This window comes from Nylanderia fulva, unplaced genomic scaffold (assembly GCF_048542155.1).
Source record: "Nylanderia fulva isolate GAGA-0341 unplaced genomic scaffold, ASM4854215v1 Scaffold6, whole genome shotgun sequence".
NCBI classification, from domain to species: Eukaryota; Metazoa; Arthropoda; class Insecta; order Hymenoptera; family Formicidae; genus Nylanderia; species Nylanderia fulva.
The window spans coordinates 6,841,614-6,860,332 of record NW_028190698.1 but is presented as its reverse complement, the minus strand read 5'-3'; the positions used below and the strand labels follow the sequence as shown (position 1 = coordinate 6,860,332).

At 30.9% G+C, this 18,719-nt stretch overlaps 2 protein-coding genes across 5 annotated transcripts; one reads left to right on the top strand and one right to left on the bottom strand.

Moving 5' to 3' along the window:
• Window positions 1-281: 281 nt before the first annotated feature.
• Window positions 282-7,407, top strand: TER94 (transitional endoplasmic reticulum ATPase TER94). The gene is made up of 13 exons (XM_029306590.2): window positions 282-402; window positions 1,508-1,867; window positions 2,110-2,302; window positions 2,380-2,614; window positions 2,916-3,049; window positions 3,126-3,374; window positions 3,468-3,632; window positions 3,718-3,840; window positions 3,909-4,121; window positions 4,957-5,265; window positions 5,470-5,631; window positions 6,171-6,325; window positions 6,856-7,407. The coding sequence occupies exons 1-13, from the start codon at window positions 386-388 to the stop codon at window positions 6,944-6,946; spliced, it is 2,406 nt and encodes an 801-aa protein (XP_029162423.1). The 5' UTR covers window positions 282-385; the 3' UTR covers window positions 6,947-7,407.
• Window positions 7,408-9,553: 2,146 nt separating this feature from the next.
• Atg18a (Autophagy-related 18a) lies at window positions 9,554-18,560 on the bottom strand. 4 transcript variants are annotated; one of them, XM_029306596.2, is made up of 11 exons: window positions 18,117-18,560; window positions 17,306-17,388; window positions 17,004-17,179; window positions 16,507-16,701; window positions 16,304-16,420; window positions 16,053-16,207; window positions 15,776-15,952; window positions 15,544-15,651; window positions 15,068-15,150; window positions 14,045-14,107; window positions 9,554-12,361 (listed from the first exon to the last, which is right to left on the bottom strand). In XM_029306596.2, exons 1-11 carry the CDS (start codon window positions 18,203-18,205, stop codon window positions 12,246-12,248), a joined length of 1,362 nt encoding a protein of 453 aa, XP_029162429.1. In that variant the 5' UTR covers window positions 18,206-18,560; the 3' UTR covers window positions 9,554-12,245. The 4 variants fall into 4 exon arrangements, with proteins under 4 accessions (XP_029162429.1, XP_029162430.1, XP_029162431.1 ...); XM_029306597.2 differs by having other exon boundaries at window positions 14,051-14,107; XM_029306598.2 differs by having other exon boundaries at window positions 17,004-17,170.
• Between the last annotated feature and the right edge of the window lie 159 nt (window positions 18,561-18,719).

Below are 18,719 nucleotides of genomic sequence, written 5' to 3'. Positions count from 1 at the left end.
AACGGTCTCCTCTTTAGACAGGCCTTTGGCGATCTGTCTATTAATCTGTGGCTTGGCATTGTGCAAGAGGCTTATTCTTATTCCTATTGCCTATTGCCTGACATTGTGCGAGGGACTTATCGAAAGACGAAGTTGATTGGCTAGACAATTCACTGTACGAATTGAGGATATTTACGTCCCGCGACATGGCAGCACTAAATTAGTGAATTTTGTCACGTGGACAAAACGTCACTCGCGCATGCGCGCGCGAGTCCTGCCGGTGGGACTGTATTTCGCGATCTCCTTTACACTCTACACTAGACTTGCCACAGCCACAGCCACAGATCGAAAGGTGCCGACATCAAGTGTCCATACTTGTATCTTTACGTTGATTAAAAGTTGAACGATGAGTGATCCGAAGAGGTAAGAAAAATCGTGCGAAAATTGTTGGCGAAACGACATATTTACCGTGATTTTCATTACGTCGATTTCTCGTAATATCTTAAAATTTGCGGAGCGTGTGTAGATAAAGTGCGATTACATCAGGTTTCTCTCTCTCAATTTCACGATGTCATCATGTCGACGCGACGCTTTGTTTTCCTGAATATCTGCGTTTGCTGCCGCTTACATGCAATTACATGCTGTGATATTATGCACCGAAATATGGATTTCACCATATTCGCACTTCTCAATAATTTAAATTGTGGTTTTTTATTAATATGAATCACGCTTCGCGTGATTTTTGGCCATTACGACTGTGTATGACTAAACATGACAAGAAAGAAATATGTACGATTTCTCCATTAATATCACCATTGCACAATACGAGGATCGTTTTATGTATCGTAATCTTCGATGTGAACGTGATTATGCAGGCAAATTATGTTCTAATTGTACTATAATAATTTTGTATTTATTTAAAAAAATTTTTTAAATATTAATTAAATGTTTCACATATTCCCTGTTACATGTCATCATTTTTTAATATAAGATTGATATTATATGATCAGCAAAATTCTAATTAATAGATCTCTAGAAGCTACTAATAGATATCTACTATATAGAAATAAGTATGGCACACATACATACACATACTATATATTTCATATATATTTGTTATAAAATGTAATATAAAAATATCGATAGATGTATTGTACATTTAATATTATTTTATTATATTACTTTTAAAAAATTTTTTTTATCACTATATCTATAACTAATTAAGGAACAAGATTTTAGATTAATAAAAAAATTTAAAGGCGAATTTCTTTCTGGCAGAATAATCTTTAGTTTTCTTCAAAATTGACAAATTTAATAAAACAATTTTATCTTTTATTTAAAAGTATACTGTGCATAATTATAATTATAATATATTTTATCCATAAGATGTAGAGTATTTTACATACATATATTTATATGTACAAAGGAATATTGTATAAACTATAACAATATATTGAATATACATTAATTACATTAAAATCTATATTTGATATATAATTAATTTTTCTTATTGTTTTATTAATTGTAGTGGTGAAGATTTGGCGACTGCTATCCTTCGTAAGAAGGATAGGCCAAATAGACTGTTGGTTGATGAAGCTATCGCAGATGATAATTCTGTGGTGGCCCTTTCTCAAGCAAAAATGGATGAGCTGCAACTGTTTCGTGGAGATACTGTTTTACTGAAGGGCAAGAGGCGTAAAGAAACAGTATGTATTGTCCTTTCTGATGATACTTGCCCAGATGAGAAAATTCGTATGAACCGAGTTGTCAGAAATAACTTGCGTGTACGTCTGAGCGATGTTGTTTCCGTACAAGCATGTCCAGAGGTCAAGTATGGGAAGCGTATTCATGTATTGCCAATGGATGATACTGTCGATGGTCTAACTGGGTAAATTTAACAAAATTTAATTATCTTATAATTATATCTATTTTATGAGATTTGATTAATAAATTCTAAAATGAGATAACTTAAAATATCTAATTATTAGAAAATAATAATTAACTTTTATTATAAAACAAAATTTTTTTATATATTTTTAATTGTATAATAGTTTTTTTTTTTTTTTTTTTTTTTTCAAATACAAGAATTTTCAAGTATAAAATATATAAAATATTATGCACTTTTTACAGAAATCTATTTGAAGTATATTTAAAGCCATACTTCTTAGAGGCATACCGTCCTATTCATAAAGATGACAATTTCATTGTGCGAGGAGGAATGCGTGCTGTGGAATTCAAAGTGGTGGAAACTGATCCAGGACCTTTTTGCATTGTGGCACCTGACACAGTAATACATTGTGAAGGCGATCCTATTAAACGAGAGGTCAGAGAAATATACTATATTTTATAATATTTTCTCTCAATGTGGATGCAGAAAATAAACAGTATTTTTCTTTGCAGGAAGAGGAGGAAGCATTGAATGCTGTTGGTTATGATGATATTGGTGGCGTTCGTAAACAGCTGGCACAAATTAAGGAAATGGTAGAATTACCTCTGCGACATCCATCTTTATTCAAAGCTATTGGTGTTAAACCACCACGTGGTATATTGTTGTACGGACCACCGGGAACAGGAAAGACTCTTATTGCTCGTGCTGTAGCGAATGAAACTGGAGCATTTTTCTTTCTTATTAATGGTATAAATTTCATTACAAGATAATAGACTAAATAATTATGCCAAATAATATATTGAAAAGATGTATCAAGATTTTCACAGTTTAGTTTTTAATTTTCTAATTTTATCATACACACATTGAAGAAGATTCAAACGAGAACCAAAACAAATATTTTATAACTTTTTGATTGATTCTTAATTATGTGCACTAACTAGATTTGGCTTTTCATAATTTTTTTATGAATTTTACTACTAGAACCTAATCTTGATCTTTGATTAAATAGAAAAAATATGACTTAAAAGTTTGCTCCTTTCTTTTATAGGCCCTGAAATTATGAGTAAGTTGGCTGGTGAATCTGAAAGTAATTTGCGGAAGGCGTTTGAGGAAGCTGAGAAAAATTCTCCGGCAATTATATTCATCGATGAATTGGATGCTATCGCGCCGAAACGTGAAAAAGTTTGTCAAGTCAAACTAAATATTTTTTCTTAAATCGCACGTTGAAATGGAAATTATATTTTTTCTATATTTATAGACACACGGTGAAGTTGAGAGACGTATAGTGTCACAACTATTAACGTTAATGGATGGTATGAAGCAAAGCTCCCATGTGATTGTGATGGCAGCTACTAATCGACCGAACAGCATCGATGGTGCATTGCGCCGATTTGGACGTTTCGACAGAGAAATTGACATTGGTATACCAGATGCTACTGGTCGGTTGGAAATTTTGAGAATCCACACAAAAAATATGAAACTCGCCGACGATGTTGATTTGGAAGAGGTATGCATATCATTTACATATATTACGTTTAAAAGATTAAAATAATTATATTTTATATTGTGACATGACAATATTATATATATATATATTTAGATTGCTGCAGAAACTCATGGACATGTTGGCGCTGATTTAGCATCTTTGTGTTCGGAAGCGGCTCTTCAACAGATTCGCGAAAAGATGGATCTTATTGATTTAGAGGACGATCATATAGATGCAGAGGTTCTGTCTTCTCTCGCAGTCACTATGGAAAACTTTAAGGTGAGTTATTACCTCGGTTTTATATTAAATTTATTCGCGCAATTTATGTAGCAAATTTCTAAGTGAAAGTATGTTTCCATTAAAGTACGCGATGACGAAGAGCAGTCCTAGTGCTTTGCGCGAAACGATCGTGGAGGTACCGACAGTCACTTGGGATGATATCGGAGGTCTACAAAACGTTAAGATGGAATTGCAAGAATTGGTGCAGGTAAGAAATTCGAGACATGAGTTTTAAAGCGTGCATGTACATGTTTAACATGTATTTTTATCGTGCAGTATCCAGTGGAGCATCCCGATAAATTTTTGAAATTCGGCATGCAACCATCAAGAGGCGTACTATTTTATGGTCCACCTGGTTGTGGTAAAACGCTATTGGCCAAAGCAATCGCCAATGAGTGTCAAGCGAATTTTATTTCTGTCAAGGGTCCTGAATTATTGACTATGTGGTTCGGAGAATCGGAAGCTAACGTCAGAGATGTCTTCGACAAGGTCAGCATTTTTACATTCTTCAATAACTAATTAAGGGATAATGACACTCTAGCCCCCGAAAAAACCGCCTAATTTTGACAATTTGTTATGGGAATATAGTGAATGGAATTTATTTTTTTTATACAAAATGGCGGTGCGAGAATTCAGCAAAAGAAGCCTCACGGATAGTGTTCCGCGACCGGAAAGATTTCTCCTGCAATTTTTGACATAAAACAAAAAACCAAAAAATTTTTTAGTTTTATATAAGATTATCTAGGAAAGTACATGCAGAAATTAAAAAATACCGTTTTTTGTAAAAATGGTGCACGTTTGAAAAAAAATTTTATTTATAAAAAAATTACGTGAAAAATTATAACAAAAAAGTTTACAACGAAATTTAAAATCCGTATGTACTTCCCTAGATAATCTTATATAAAACTCAAAAAATTTTTGGTTTTTTGTTTTATGTCAAAAATTGCAGGAGAAATCTTTTCGGTCGTGAAACATTATCCGTGAGAAGAGGCTTCTTTTGCTGAATTCTCGCGCCGCCATTTTGTACAAAAAAAATTGAAAAAATTTGACTTCGACAGAGAAATTGACTGTCGAAAAATAAACTTACTTCAAAATATGTACAATAAGAGTTTTTAAACAGATTTCATATTCCATTCACTGTATTCTCATAAAAAATGGTCATAAATAGGCTGTTCTTTTTGGGAGCCTAGAGTGACAATATTACCCCTGAAAATAATTATTTTTAGTAAAAAAATATAAAAAAATATTTTAATATATTTTTTTAAGAAATATAAAAAATTATAATATAATTTAAGATAAATTATTTTACAACAAATTATTTCAGGCAAGGTCAGCTGCTCCTTGCGTACTGTTTTTCGACGAACTTGATTCTATCGCCAAGTCTCGTGGAGGCACTGTCGGGGATGCTGGCGGTGCGGCTGATCGTGTGATAAATCAAATACTAACAGAAATGGACGGTATGGGCGCGAAGAAGAATGTATTTATTATAGGAGCGACAAATCGTCCTGATATCATCGATCCAGCAATTTTACGACCTGGTAGATTAGATCAATTGATTTACATACCACTACCAGACGAGAAGTCCCGAGAAGCGATATTCCGCGCTAATCTCCGCAAATCACCTGTAGCTAAGGTAATAATTAAACATTTAAATAAATATAAATTAAATAATTTTAATGTGAAACTATGCATATGTTTATATAAAACATACAAACGATTTTGGAGCGATATATCTGATATATATTTATCTGATATAATGTATGTTTATTGTTGTATACTGTTAATTTTACGATAACTTTTAATTGTTATTTAAAAAAAAATATTTTCTATTTTTTAGGACGTAGATCTAAGCTATATAGCCAAAGTCACACATGGGTTCTCTGGTGCTGATCTTACAGAAATCTGCCAGCGTGCATGTAAGCTTGCCATTAGACAGTGCATTGAAACTGAAATTCGTAGGGAAAGAGAACGCGCTAGTAATCCATCTGCATCTATGGATGTAAGTATCTTAAAAGATTTTTCATTTTAAAACATTTTTAATTCGCGTTATTTCAAAGATTCATTTCTGCTGTGTCATCTGTATAATTCATATCTGAATCAGCACTTGATGCATTGCTTCATATTACTAGCAGATTTTTTTATTCATCTTTTATTTTTGCGAATTATTTATACAATTATATTATAATTATATATAACGAATTATAAATACAATTATAAATATAATTATACAATATTTTTCAATTGTAAGAAAAAGTTTACCTTTGTGATATATAATAATCATTTTATACAACTTTAGTATTAAAAAATATATATATGCAATTATATATAAAAATTAAAATAATTGAATTTAAATAAAAATAATTATCGAGATATACATATATATATATATGTTTTGGCGTCGCGACGCTACCGCGTCGCTTGACACACACACACACACACACACACGCGCGCGCGCGCGCGCATACATATATATATATATATATATAATACATTTTAATTTTTAACTTCTCTAAGATTTCTACTACTCGTTTATTCTAGATGGATGAGGATGATCCTGTACCAGAAATAACGCGAGCTCACTTTGAGGAAGCAATGAGGTTTGCGCGTCGTTCAGTATCCGACAATGACATTCGCAAATATGAGATGTTTGCACAAACGCTTCAACAATCCCGAGGATTCGGAACAAATTTCAGGTAAGAATTTCTTTTGAATTCTGATTTGCCATATGCATACATATGTATGTAAATTTGATTAATTTGGCAATAATATTATATAATCATAATTAATAATTTTGATAAATTTAATAAATTTTATATTATGTAATTATAATCATATATAAATATAATACGGATTTACAATTATAAATCGGATTTATTTTATTTATTATTAAGATTATCGATAAAATGATATTATCTATAATTTTGATGAAACTCATGCTAACAATTTGTATTGGTGGTAATTATGTGCAATTGTAATTGTCGACAAAATTATGCACAATAATCATGCCAATTAATCATATTTATAGTAACACATGTACCACAATTAACAAGATTAATAAATTGTTAAGATTAAGGAATAAAAAGCTTCTATCTTTTTGAATGTTATTTTTCATACATCACTTCAGATATGATACATAAACATGTGTTCTCAGTAGGGAAGTGTGTTAGTATATATAAGCTCTATATCATTTAACAAAAAAAGAAAACAAAAAAAATGTTTGCAGATTTCCACAAAGTGGAGCAGGCGGTGCTCAAGATAACACCCAAGGCGATCAAGCCTTTCAAGATGATGGGGATGACGATCTCTATAGCTAAGTTTTCGGTTCCTTATATGTCATTACAGTGAACATACGACAAAAGGGCCTGTTTGTTACCGTATAACATTTTGCACAGGGATCGTTTTTAAGTGGTACAATTGAAAAATAAAGAACGTAAATATATAACGAATATAAAATAACAGAAATTTTGTATAAGAGAATTGAGATCCAATCGCGGGAATCAAAGCGTAAGTCAATTCTTTCTTTTCAGATACGATTTATAATCAAACGATAAATTCAGTTAAAACATACATACGTTCTTCTTGAACTTTAGAATGTATGCTTCAACTTAGTTTATCTGTGATGATGGTAAAGCAAAGAAATCTAAAAAATCAAACGACTTTCAACAATTAATGAATTGTATTTGAAGAAAAAGAATTGACTTGCAGTTTAATTTCCATTAATCCTAATCCATGTAGCTGAGAATTATTCAGATATAAAATACCGAATGTGAAACCACTTTGTCATACAATTATTTTCGCGCCATTATTTAACGAAACTTTGCTTTTTAGCGGAATTGCGTTATACATCAAATTATCTTTTTTTCTTAATCAAGGTGACAACGATGAAGCGGAAATATAATAATCATGTCGTTGATTGGTAATTATATGAGACGAAGATAAAATAACGAAATAATATTTTATGTCATACATATATAGGAACATATATATCTATTGCAATTTTGCTATAGAATTTTATATTAGCAATCACGTATTTTACTATATTATTCGCTAAATAGGAATAGACCCTTTTGCTGCATTATCACTGTACTCACTCAGAATACATTTTGTTGTTCATATTCATAAATTGCAGTAATATAAAAATTTATGCCATCGAGATAAAATTGTCATAATTAATGATAATGTATGTTGACGATTTTACAAATATTCCTTAATAGTAAAATTAATCCAGATGTGACCAAAAAGCCTTTCTGAATCTCATTATTCGGATCACATATTATAACCGCAGTTTTATAAACGTTGAGATATCTGATAAAAATAGAGATTATTATAAATACGCGACTCAGATAAAAAAAAAAGAAATGTTCAATTTTCTTATGAGACCGGCGAGTTTATTAATAGTGTTACGTAATTACGTGATCGTACATATTGTTTACCATAAGTTTTAACAATAGAATTATTTAAAAAGGTGTAACTTACATATATATATATATATATATATATATATATATATATATATATATATATAAATTAATACATTGTCATCAGAGAGAATTGTTCTCTCTAGATAACGACTGATACGTGGTGCATTTCATGATCTTATCATTTTCATTAACGAGAATAATGCTTCAGATTCAGTGCATAAAAAAAGTAATTTTTTTACATATCATTAAAACAAAATTGGTAGATTTAACGGGTATTCTATCTAAAAACAAAAATAAAAAGAGAGGTTCTAATAAATAATATAAAAAACAAGAAGAGAGAAATCGCGAGCTAATGAGAGTTAAGTGCAGAAAACAACGTAAATAATTATTTATAAAATATCCTTTAATTATCAAGATAAGTATTTTGATTTCCTTTTCGATATATAATATATATATATATATATATATATATATATATATATATATATATATGTATATGTATATATGTGTGTGCGTGTGTGTGTATACACACACACACACATACATACATACACACGCAGAAACGTTATAAAAACAAATACTGAATGCATATACGTGATATTAAAAAAATCGTGTGTTCCGACCTCCATGCAATCCTAATGATTCCGATAGAAAAATAAATCAGACAAATCTCTTTAATTATAGTTACAGCTGTTACGGAATTTTATGGGCGCAACTGTAAGATATTGTAAAAATACCATCGTGTGTAAATTTAAAAAAATAATATGCTTGTGAAGAAAATGCAATAACAAAATAATCGAAACAAAGATTTATCAAAATTTAAGAAAGAGGCAAACAGAAAGTCAAGTGTCCTAATGATCGTTGTTAAAATGATACAGTTAACATAAACATAGGTGGAACAAAGGAAAGATAATGTAGGTAAATAAGGTTCAAATCTTCGAAAAGTTTCAGTGATCGACATATGTAGTAATTTAAGCATTTCATTCTGAAAGTTGAGTTTTTTTTACATTTAATGTATATCATTTTCGACAAGTTTCTTTCCCAAGGAGAAAAAACTGTTCCAAGATTTAAAATAATTATTTATATCATCTCTTCTTTATCTATACTCATGTAGCATCTACTTAAAATTTGTTTATATATCAATAATCGTATCATTTTGGCAACGATCATTAGGACATTTTTTATGGGTATCTTGGATCTGTTTGCTTCTCTCTTAAATTAATTTATTAATTTTGTTAATTGCTGTATATGTAATTCCTTGCATAAAGCACACGATTTTTATAATGACGTAAGTATTCAATGTCCATTTTTATAATGTTTCTGCGTATGATTTATTTTGTTAATAATTACTGAGGATAGTCCGAAAAGAAAGGTTAATTTGTTAAAATTAAAGTATTTTTTATTAAAACTTATTCATATTCTATTTTCTATGCTTGGTTCTTATTAGTCGAGTTTCTTCTTGTTTTTTATACTATCTAAAAAAAGCTTCAAGTTTATGTATTTACAATATATATATTTATTTAACTATATTTTTAATTATTTTAAATTTCTGCTCTACTTATCTCTTCATCGAAATATCGGGTTTTGCACATAGGAATGTTTAACTGAAATGCCAAGAATATTTTCAGGATAAAAAACAAAAATTAATTTTTTTATTTAGAAACTTGTAAATGATTATTTCATCTGTCTTTTACAACATATGATTCTCAATGAAATGATATCATTACAAGTTTCCATATTAATAGAGTTGTGATAACGCAAATTTGAGAAAATTATAATTGGTTTATAAAAAATCGTCAGCAATTTTATTAAATACAAATAAAAGTGGGATGCTGAACCAATCGTAGACAAGGAGAGAGAAACTCACAGTATTTTTTTTCCATTTGCAGACCAGCACAATCACGTGTATTGATAAGAAACTTTATACGCAATGACGTTCAAAGCTTAAGCCTTAGCACGTTCATATGTACAAATTGGTTATTAACCAATGCGTTTATTTATATCTTTATAAAAGTAAGATTATTTACCAAATAAAACTCGTTAGTATAAAACCGCCGTAACGACATGACACATCATTGGATCTATGATACTGACATACTCACGATCGCGCCGTATACTTCAATTCACACGCGAAAGAAACTTTCTATTTGTAATCGGAGATATTATAAGATATACATTATAAATTACATGCAATACGACGCTACGAAGAATTATGAAAGGAAAAACGCATCTGTACTTTACTTAATTATATAACGATAAAATATCTTCGCCAGCGCCAGTGTCGTCTTACATTCTGATAAATTGGCATCGGAGGAGAAACTTTATTCACAATCAAGCTCGAGTCGGTACTAACGTAAAACACAAGTGTATCGAAGATTATTCTCTTTGTCCCTATTAGTTAGCTATTTATACAAATTACAAACATGTCATGATAATTTTCAATAATCCGAAAAAGCGCTCAAGGAGACTTATTGCACATTTGATACATTACATATACATAACATCTGTCTAATATAAAGCATAAGATACAGCATGGTAATGTTTGATAATAAGATATAAAATTTTTATTGAATTTTAAAATTCAATATATCGTAGTTATCAGAAATTATCTTGTTGATATGATAACTTGTCTAAAATTATTTCGGATTTTAAAGAAACAAACTGGAATGAACCTTTTTTACATTTTTAAATACTTCATCTGTTTATCATTATCTCACAATTAACATGTAAAAATTGAAGTACTTTTGAACTTTAAATGCCAACAAAGAAAATTATTTTCGGTAAAATTATAACTGATTATTTATTTTATAAGAAGCTAACATATGTCGAGAAATGTCTTTTACATTTTATACAAGAATTAACTAAAGTTCATCGTTCATTTTCCATATTTATAATCTTTACATTTTTATCTAGAAAGAAGGTGAGCTTTCTTTGTTGAACACAGAAGACAATGATTCTGTTATTAAAAAATATAGTAATCCAATGAAACGTGCAAAATAAATTGTGTTTAATGCTTGAACATATTCTAAAATTAGCGAAAATTTATTCAATCATTTTGTGTGATTTTCGTGTGATAGAATAAAAAGTAGAAAATCAATTTCTACTGATTTTTAGATATGTCCATGGTACACAAAAAACAAAGACGACATATTTGATTTGCTTACATTTTTTGTGTATCATGGATCATACAATTTGTATAAATATGATGAACAGAGTCAAATTTTTTCTGATATTTCATCATGAATAAATACGTCAGAAATTGGAATAAATTTAACTTGTCGACATGTTAATATTATTATAAATTTATAAAAAAAGTCAAGTTCTTTAAATAGGGCATATTCACTTACGTTATGGCAATTATTTCGATAGATAATATTTTCATATGTTGATCTACATAGGTCGTTTTATTTTTCAATCCGTTTAACACAGTTAATATGGCACTTGTTAAAATGAATGCAAAAACAATTTATGCTAATTCATGATTTCACAATTGTTTATCGCTGAATTGTGCGTCGGAGTAGAATTCCGAAATTGGAGTATACTGTTCTTAGGCTACGTAAAAACGCATATTTTCTGTATAAATATTTCTCTATATAGAATCGTAAAAATAGCTTTACTGACATACAAATGTGAATCTCTTCTTTTGTGTATACATTTTTGTATAAAAGATTTTTCGACCCGTAATTCCTATATGACAAACGCTTTAAAATAATTATCATTGGATTACCATATTCTTCGCATGATATTCCATTCGTTCAGGCAAATACCATACTTGTTTAACGAACGATGAAAGAAATTTTGCTTATATCCGATAGTTCAGTAATATGACCGAGAATGTTACATCAAAGGCATTTCCCTTTTTTTCCTGAAGCACGCATCGATTTTTCTATTATATGAAAAAATTTTTTTCCATATTCGCGTCTTAGCGACTAATATGCATCTTATTTAAATTCTCGAATGCGTACTAAATATATAACATTCTCGGTAATATCGCCTACAGATTTAGTTCTACCGAACTTGAAGTACTGGATATACGGCCGTCTGTGTAAATACTGGACCGTCCTCTGCATTCTGTGCCCTCCTTTTGTCCTGCTCGTCACGATCGTTTCTCTTACACGGTTTTTTCATATCTTCGCTTGTCTTGAGCTTTTGATATGCCTTAATTGCGTATGTACGTGTGTGTGTGTTACGCTCAGTCTGTCCTTTGCGTGACAGGTGGAAATTCGGTATCGTCGTCCAAACGAAACGGGCCGCCGCCTTTCGGTGGACTTTCCGTCGCCGCTATCATCTCCTGATACTTCTCAGATTCTACAAATCCATTTATTTTCAAATTATATAATTTTTTCATCATATTATCTCGGAGCGGATATAACGATAAAGATGTATACAGACGATTAACGCTCAATGATATATGATATATTTTATGCATTCAGATATTTATTTCCCGACTGATTTATCTTCTTCTTGGTATAAGTAAATTCAGTTTTCAAAATATAGTAAAAATTAAAATATAAAAAAAAAATATATATATATTAAAATATATATAAATATATATACTAAAATATATAATGTTAAATACAAGCCTTCTATGAATTAGAATATTCCAAGGGTATATTTCTATCTGAGTGCAAATAGCAAATATTTCATCGACCATTGTCTACGTCACATTGTCGTGAAGTACACATTCACTAATGATCTCTTTAATGATATGAAGTAATGATTTTTTAAATTAAATTTAAAAAAAATTAAAAAAGAATAAAAAATATAAGAAACACAGGCGTTTAATTTTTTTATATACATTATTGTTGTATGTGATAAAGTAAACTTTTTAAAAATTAATAAATTACATATGATTTATCAGTTATATTGTTCTACAAATTCAATAGTATGTACATATCACTTTATGTTTTACTAAAGTTTTTTACTCGCGCGTACTCGCGACGATGTGAATGTTTTCTTGTATATTCAACATTAAATATAAAAGTATAAAAAATATAAAGCAATATTTACAAGATCAAAAAGATTTAAATAGTAAAATTATATTGTTATTTTCTATGATCCTCTTTTCAAACTGATTATATTCAATTTAAAAAAAAAAAAAATTTTTAATTTATTACATTTTTTAAAACCTGTATCAAATTTCATGATATTGATATACAAGAAAAGAAGAGAAAAGAGATATTCTCTACCTTCTTCTTATGATCCTATATCCCATAATTAAGAACTGAACTTAACATATATATACAATACCATTAACAGAAATACGTCATACATGTACTCTTTGGTGTAAGTGTAAGTTTGTTCTTAGAAATATATATACATCACTTTTACCTGCTGCCACATAATGAAGAACACTAATATCATATGTATACATATGAACTATACAGTCTTTTAGTGATCATATATTAGTAACTGTTACATATAATTGTTAATATTATTATAATAGGTATGTCTATCTAAGGTAGTCTCTCTTCTAGAAATAAACTACTTCTTATAGAAATTCTCAAGATCTTTTCTAATAATATACTGATGCAACAAAATTGTGTTATATATTTGCTGACTAGTAAAACAATTTGCATACGTGCATAGTGGTTTACCCCAAGAATATGACTAAAATGTGCCTACATGCATATCTTGTGCACAGATGTGATAATATATAAATATACACAATTTTTTCTTAAGAATCTTATCAGTCTGTAGAGTTAATAAGCGTAATAGATTTGTACTATCGTTATGATGCGACAATAATATAAGTTTTTTATATTAAGACCGCGTGAAAAGGCACATTACTTAGCGTTTGCTCTCATTTTTCCTTTAGCTGCGTGTATGTATACAATAAATGCGCGAACGTAGCTAGTGAAGCGTGCGTGTGTATGTGTGTGTGTGTGTGTGTATAGAAAAAAAGAAAAGCTCTAGAGGAGAATTAAGTATCTCTCTCGTGTACGGAGAATGAGAGCGAAAAAAAATCGAGGGACAGAATAGAGGACATACCAGTACCTGACATGGAGTCTGGCGAACGGCCACGCAACACACCCGCGTAGCTATTTATGCAGGCTTCGGTGGATATTAAAAAGAAAAAAATTACATCAAGTAAGGTCGACTATCGGGGTACCCCCCCCCCCACCCCACCCCCTTCCCCTGAGCCCCTCAAGAAGTTCAGGACTTATTTCATTTATAAAGGGGCTAGAAGCGAGAAAAAAGAAGATAAAGCAAATTATAAAAAAAGTAAAGGCGTAGTTCGAGCACAATCATACATACGCACACACATATACACACATGGTACATAGCTAACGATATATAAGCGTTTTACTACTACCGAATCATTTTTTGATAAAGATGCTACAGAGCTGGAACTATCTAGATAAATACATTTAAATAGCAATTTGTCTATATAATATTATACGCGATAAAACATAAGTAATGAGAACAGTTTTTCTAAAACTATTTACACTAATAGTAATATTTCATATTATGTTATTTGATTCTTATATATATATACTACTTTTGTTTTTAAATTAAATATTATTTAAAAAAAGAAAGTGCAGAGATATACACATTTTTATTGAATTTTTGCCATCAACAGATTATTTTCAATTGCTATCTAAAATGAAAGAAACGATATTTTTATTTTTTAAATTTATATTTAATCAAATGTATTGTGTATATGTTTAGATATATTTTTTATTGCGTCAAATATTCATATATCTGCCAGTACCAACTGTATGTGTGTGTGTTATGTATGTGTGACATGCCTTGAACAGAAAAAGAAGATACTTAATATACTCTGTTAGTGCTTGAATAATTGCAAAACTTATCACAAAATTGCAACTTTAAATAAGATAGACAAAAGAAATTTTATACACATTCAAGCGTTTTATACTGGATATACGAGAAAGAAAAATTTTGCATTATGTAATCTTTTCGTCAAAATAACTGTCGGTAATGTATCTTTATCGTCAACTCGCTTCAATTAATCTACTCTAAAACTAACAGTCCAATAGTGTCTCTTCATACCTGTATTTGTACTATTTGCGGTAGCTGCTGCTCCAGAACCGGAACCGCCACAGTCCGATTCATCCCGATCCTTATCATCTAATCTGTGAAAAATGTGAATAAGATATCTTTATTTTAATTCATCCATACATATATCAATTATATTAATATTCCTTATTTAAATACTGAAAACACAAATTATTATTATTATTTAATATATATACATGTTTTAATTTAGTGCTATTATTAGTGAAACTTTATAAGGTAATCATTATGTATCATTAAGTAATCATTACGTGTAACATAAAAATGAAGTAATATGTTATATTAATTTTTATATTAGATTGAAAAAAACGTTTTCTTTAAAATACATAATTTTAGAAATTAAAAGTTATTTTTAAATTTTTATACAATTTGCAAACTTTCAACAGTGTAATGTTATTGATAAATTACGATCACTTATAAAAGTCGATTTTAATGAAATGAATATTACGAACCTATGCTGTTTTATAAGGGCGCAACATCCACTTTCCGATAAATCCACGGAATAGACATACAAATAACCATCGGCGCTAGCTACTAACAGTTTTGGTACTTTGTGTGTTCTGAAATATAAATGGAATAAGTATATAATAGTATAATAATGTATATAACGGATTTAATATACAATATATACAATGTATGTACAATATATACAAATTTAAAATAAATAAATTTTCAAATACTTACACAGTGATGGCACAGACATTTTTCAATCCTTGAAACGGTAGATGGACGCTGGCAAAAGCACGTCCTTGAGTAAAAACATCAGTCACTTGCGACGGCAAATACGTAGCTGACGCTGTCACAGCCTTCGTCAAATATCCCATCCAGCTTTGTGCTTCATCTGCAGTTTGTTTGTTTGGCCTATGATAACGCAAGTGACATTTTTAAATTTTATATTTATATGCGAAACGATGTTTTCATATCGCAAAAGCGATAGACACACTAGATCAATGATACCTACGTTTCCTTTGGTTCCTCCAATTTGAATATATGCACAGTTTCTGTATTACTAGAACAACAGAGCCACATAGAATCCATACTAAAGGAAAGACTGTTTATTGTGACGCATCTTTTAACTCCGCGTCGAAATTCGAATAACTTTGTACCTTCATGAACCTGTAAAAGTATAAGCAATTGTTATTAATTATCAAGTTATTAATAAAGTAATAATGTACTCATTTTATATATAATTATATCTAAAATTTATCTTACGTCAAAAACTCTAATCACAGTGCCCTTTTCAGAGGCTGTTGCCACTTTGGTGCCAGTCGAACTAAAAGCGATTGCTGCCAATGGACTATCATGTGCGGGTATCATTGTTTTGGCTTGCTACACACATATGAAAAAATTGTGTAAATGCCCAGTTCTAATACATCAAAGTTTTCTCATTAATTCCGATTTAATTCAGTACATACAAGATGAATTGCATCAAATATTTGCACTTCTCCAATCGTGTTCGAGCCTGGATAAGCTAAATAACAATTGTCACTATTTGGCGAAAGGGTACAAAGGCCTGTAAGATTAGGTGGAGTATCACGAATTGTGTGCAGCACTTTCATATCTCGTATATTATGAATGTATAACGATTCTTCCAGACATACCACCAATCTCTGAAACCAATGATATTATTTTTTGCATAATTATGAAAAAACATTGAACACATTACTTTATATAGTATCAAAGTTTACTTGTTTAAGAACAAAATATTATATTAGATTGTATTTTAAAATATACAAAGTGTTCTTTTTAAATATGAAAAATCTAATACAGATGGATCATAAAGATCGAATCCAAGGAACCAAAAGATTCATATAAACTTAGTTTTAAGTTACTACCTTTTGTGTTATTGTATATAAATGCAATTATGTGTAATATTAGTTTGCTAATGCAAACATATATTGTGATAACTTACCGCTCTGTTGAGTTTCACAGCCAAAATTGTATTTGAGTAACTGTAGTTGCATATTTCTGTTCCTTTCCTAAAGTGGCACACCGTGAGTGTACGAGGAGATTTGAGACTAACAATCGCCACCAAACTGCTGCTAAATAATCGCTCAACAATACATATATCCTCAAATTCTGTATCATCTCAAAAAAGAAATAAAAAAACACCAATTAATAACATAAGAAATTTCTTTTCAACAAACGATAAAGCAGTATTCATAACATTTTCATGACACTGTATTGTTAAAATATAGAAAAACAAATTATTACCATTTTCGTATATTTTTTCAAGATGGCCAGTAGAATTAATAGAATAAAGTTTATATCCTGACTTTGATCCTACTGCCAAAGATCTGAAAAATAATTATTTAAAAAATGTATAAGTATTTTTTATCAAAAATATAATTTTCCACACAGATATATATATATGCAAAACCTATCATTTCATTTTTATTTAAAAAATTATGACACAAACATAATTTAAAACGTAATAAATTCTCATGATTCGTACAAGTTCTTTGTTTTTCCATCTTATTGCTGCAATCATCGCTCACGCGCGTGAGTATGTGTGAAATAAAAATAAAACATACGCAATCGTATCCGAGGATCAGGAGCGAGGTGAGGTCCTTGGATAAAAAAGAACGTGAATAGAGAAAGGCCCGAGACACACGAGGGACGAATATTTGGCTTTCTCGCACGTAAACGCGCACATTACCTCACAAAGGAGCGTAATGTAACGTAATACAAGGAAAACGTTTCTCGGTTAACGCGCAATTAATCAGTGAAAGGGGAAGCGATAGAGATGACGCAGACAATGAAAACATTGGCGCGAGGAAAACATGGAGCGCGTAACTTGCTTAATTGCGAGGCGCGAGTCATGCGCGTTATAAGCGCGAGAGATTATCGCGTGAAAGAAAGGAAAAAGGAAGAAAAAAAACGACACACGTCAACGTGGAAACGGAAACGTCGAGGGAAATAAAGGAAGGTAGACGGATGAGATAAATATGTGCCACGCGGAGGGATGGGATGCTCGAAAAGGGATGCTTTTGGATAAACGGACACACAGACGGAACACACTTACGTGCAGTCCTGATTAAAGTTAACGAAGTAAGGACCATTCGTCTGCGTGTCGGACGTCGTGTCGGACGCCTGATTTGTTGCGAGGTTCATTAGTCCTGATATGCTGTATTTTAGCCCCTGCGTTAATACATCCAGGTTGATCTGGCGTGAGAGTCTCGCATAAATCGTACAGGTACGCGCGCGTACGCGAGAAACGCTGTCCTTCACGCACTCTCTCCCTCACGGCGGCGTGGTCCTTATTCAGTCCCTCGCTGTCCTCCGTCTCTAGCGCTCGCTCTTGCGCGCCGCTCACCTGACACGAGGACCCGCTCGTTCGGCTGACTGACTCGGTTGTTCGACTGCCTGACCGTATCCGACGTCGACCGACTCCTACAAGTGACTGCACTTTGCTATCGTTCCATATTGAACAGCTGACAATCGCAGCTGCTGACCGAAACGGCGGAACGCGAAACTTGACAGTTCATGTTCCGCGCGTTCCGTTGCCATGGCGACGCGCTATCTACGGGACTCTGTTTCTCTTTACGAGGCGCCTTTGCGTCGTAGAAAGCGCTATTTCTAAGTATAAATACAAAAATTTCAATAATTAACATTATAATATTAATAT

Bases quoted from the DNA above. Each gene is read 5' to 3' on its own strand.
- TER94 (XM_029306590.2), top strand. The intron at 4,122-4,956 runs GTCAGCATTTTT...AAATTATTTCAG, and splicing joins TCAGAGATGTCTTCGACAAG to GCAAGGTCAGCTGCTCCTTG. The intron at 6,326-6,855 runs GTAAGAATTTCT...AAATGTTTGCAG, and splicing joins GGATTCGGAACAAATTTCAG to ATTTCCACAAAGTGGAGCAG.
- Atg18a (XM_029306596.2), bottom strand. From the start codon at position 18,205: ATGAACCTCGCAACAAATCAGGCGTCCGACACGACGTCCGACACGCAG. The intron at 17,180-17,305 runs GTAATAATTTGT...TTCTTTTTTGAG, and splicing joins TGAAAAAATATACGAAAATG to ATGATACAGAATTTGAGGAT. The intron at 12,362-14,044 runs GTATGTCCTCTA...ATGGATTTGTAG, and splicing joins AGACTCCATGTCAGGTACTG to AATCTGAGAAGTATCAGGAG.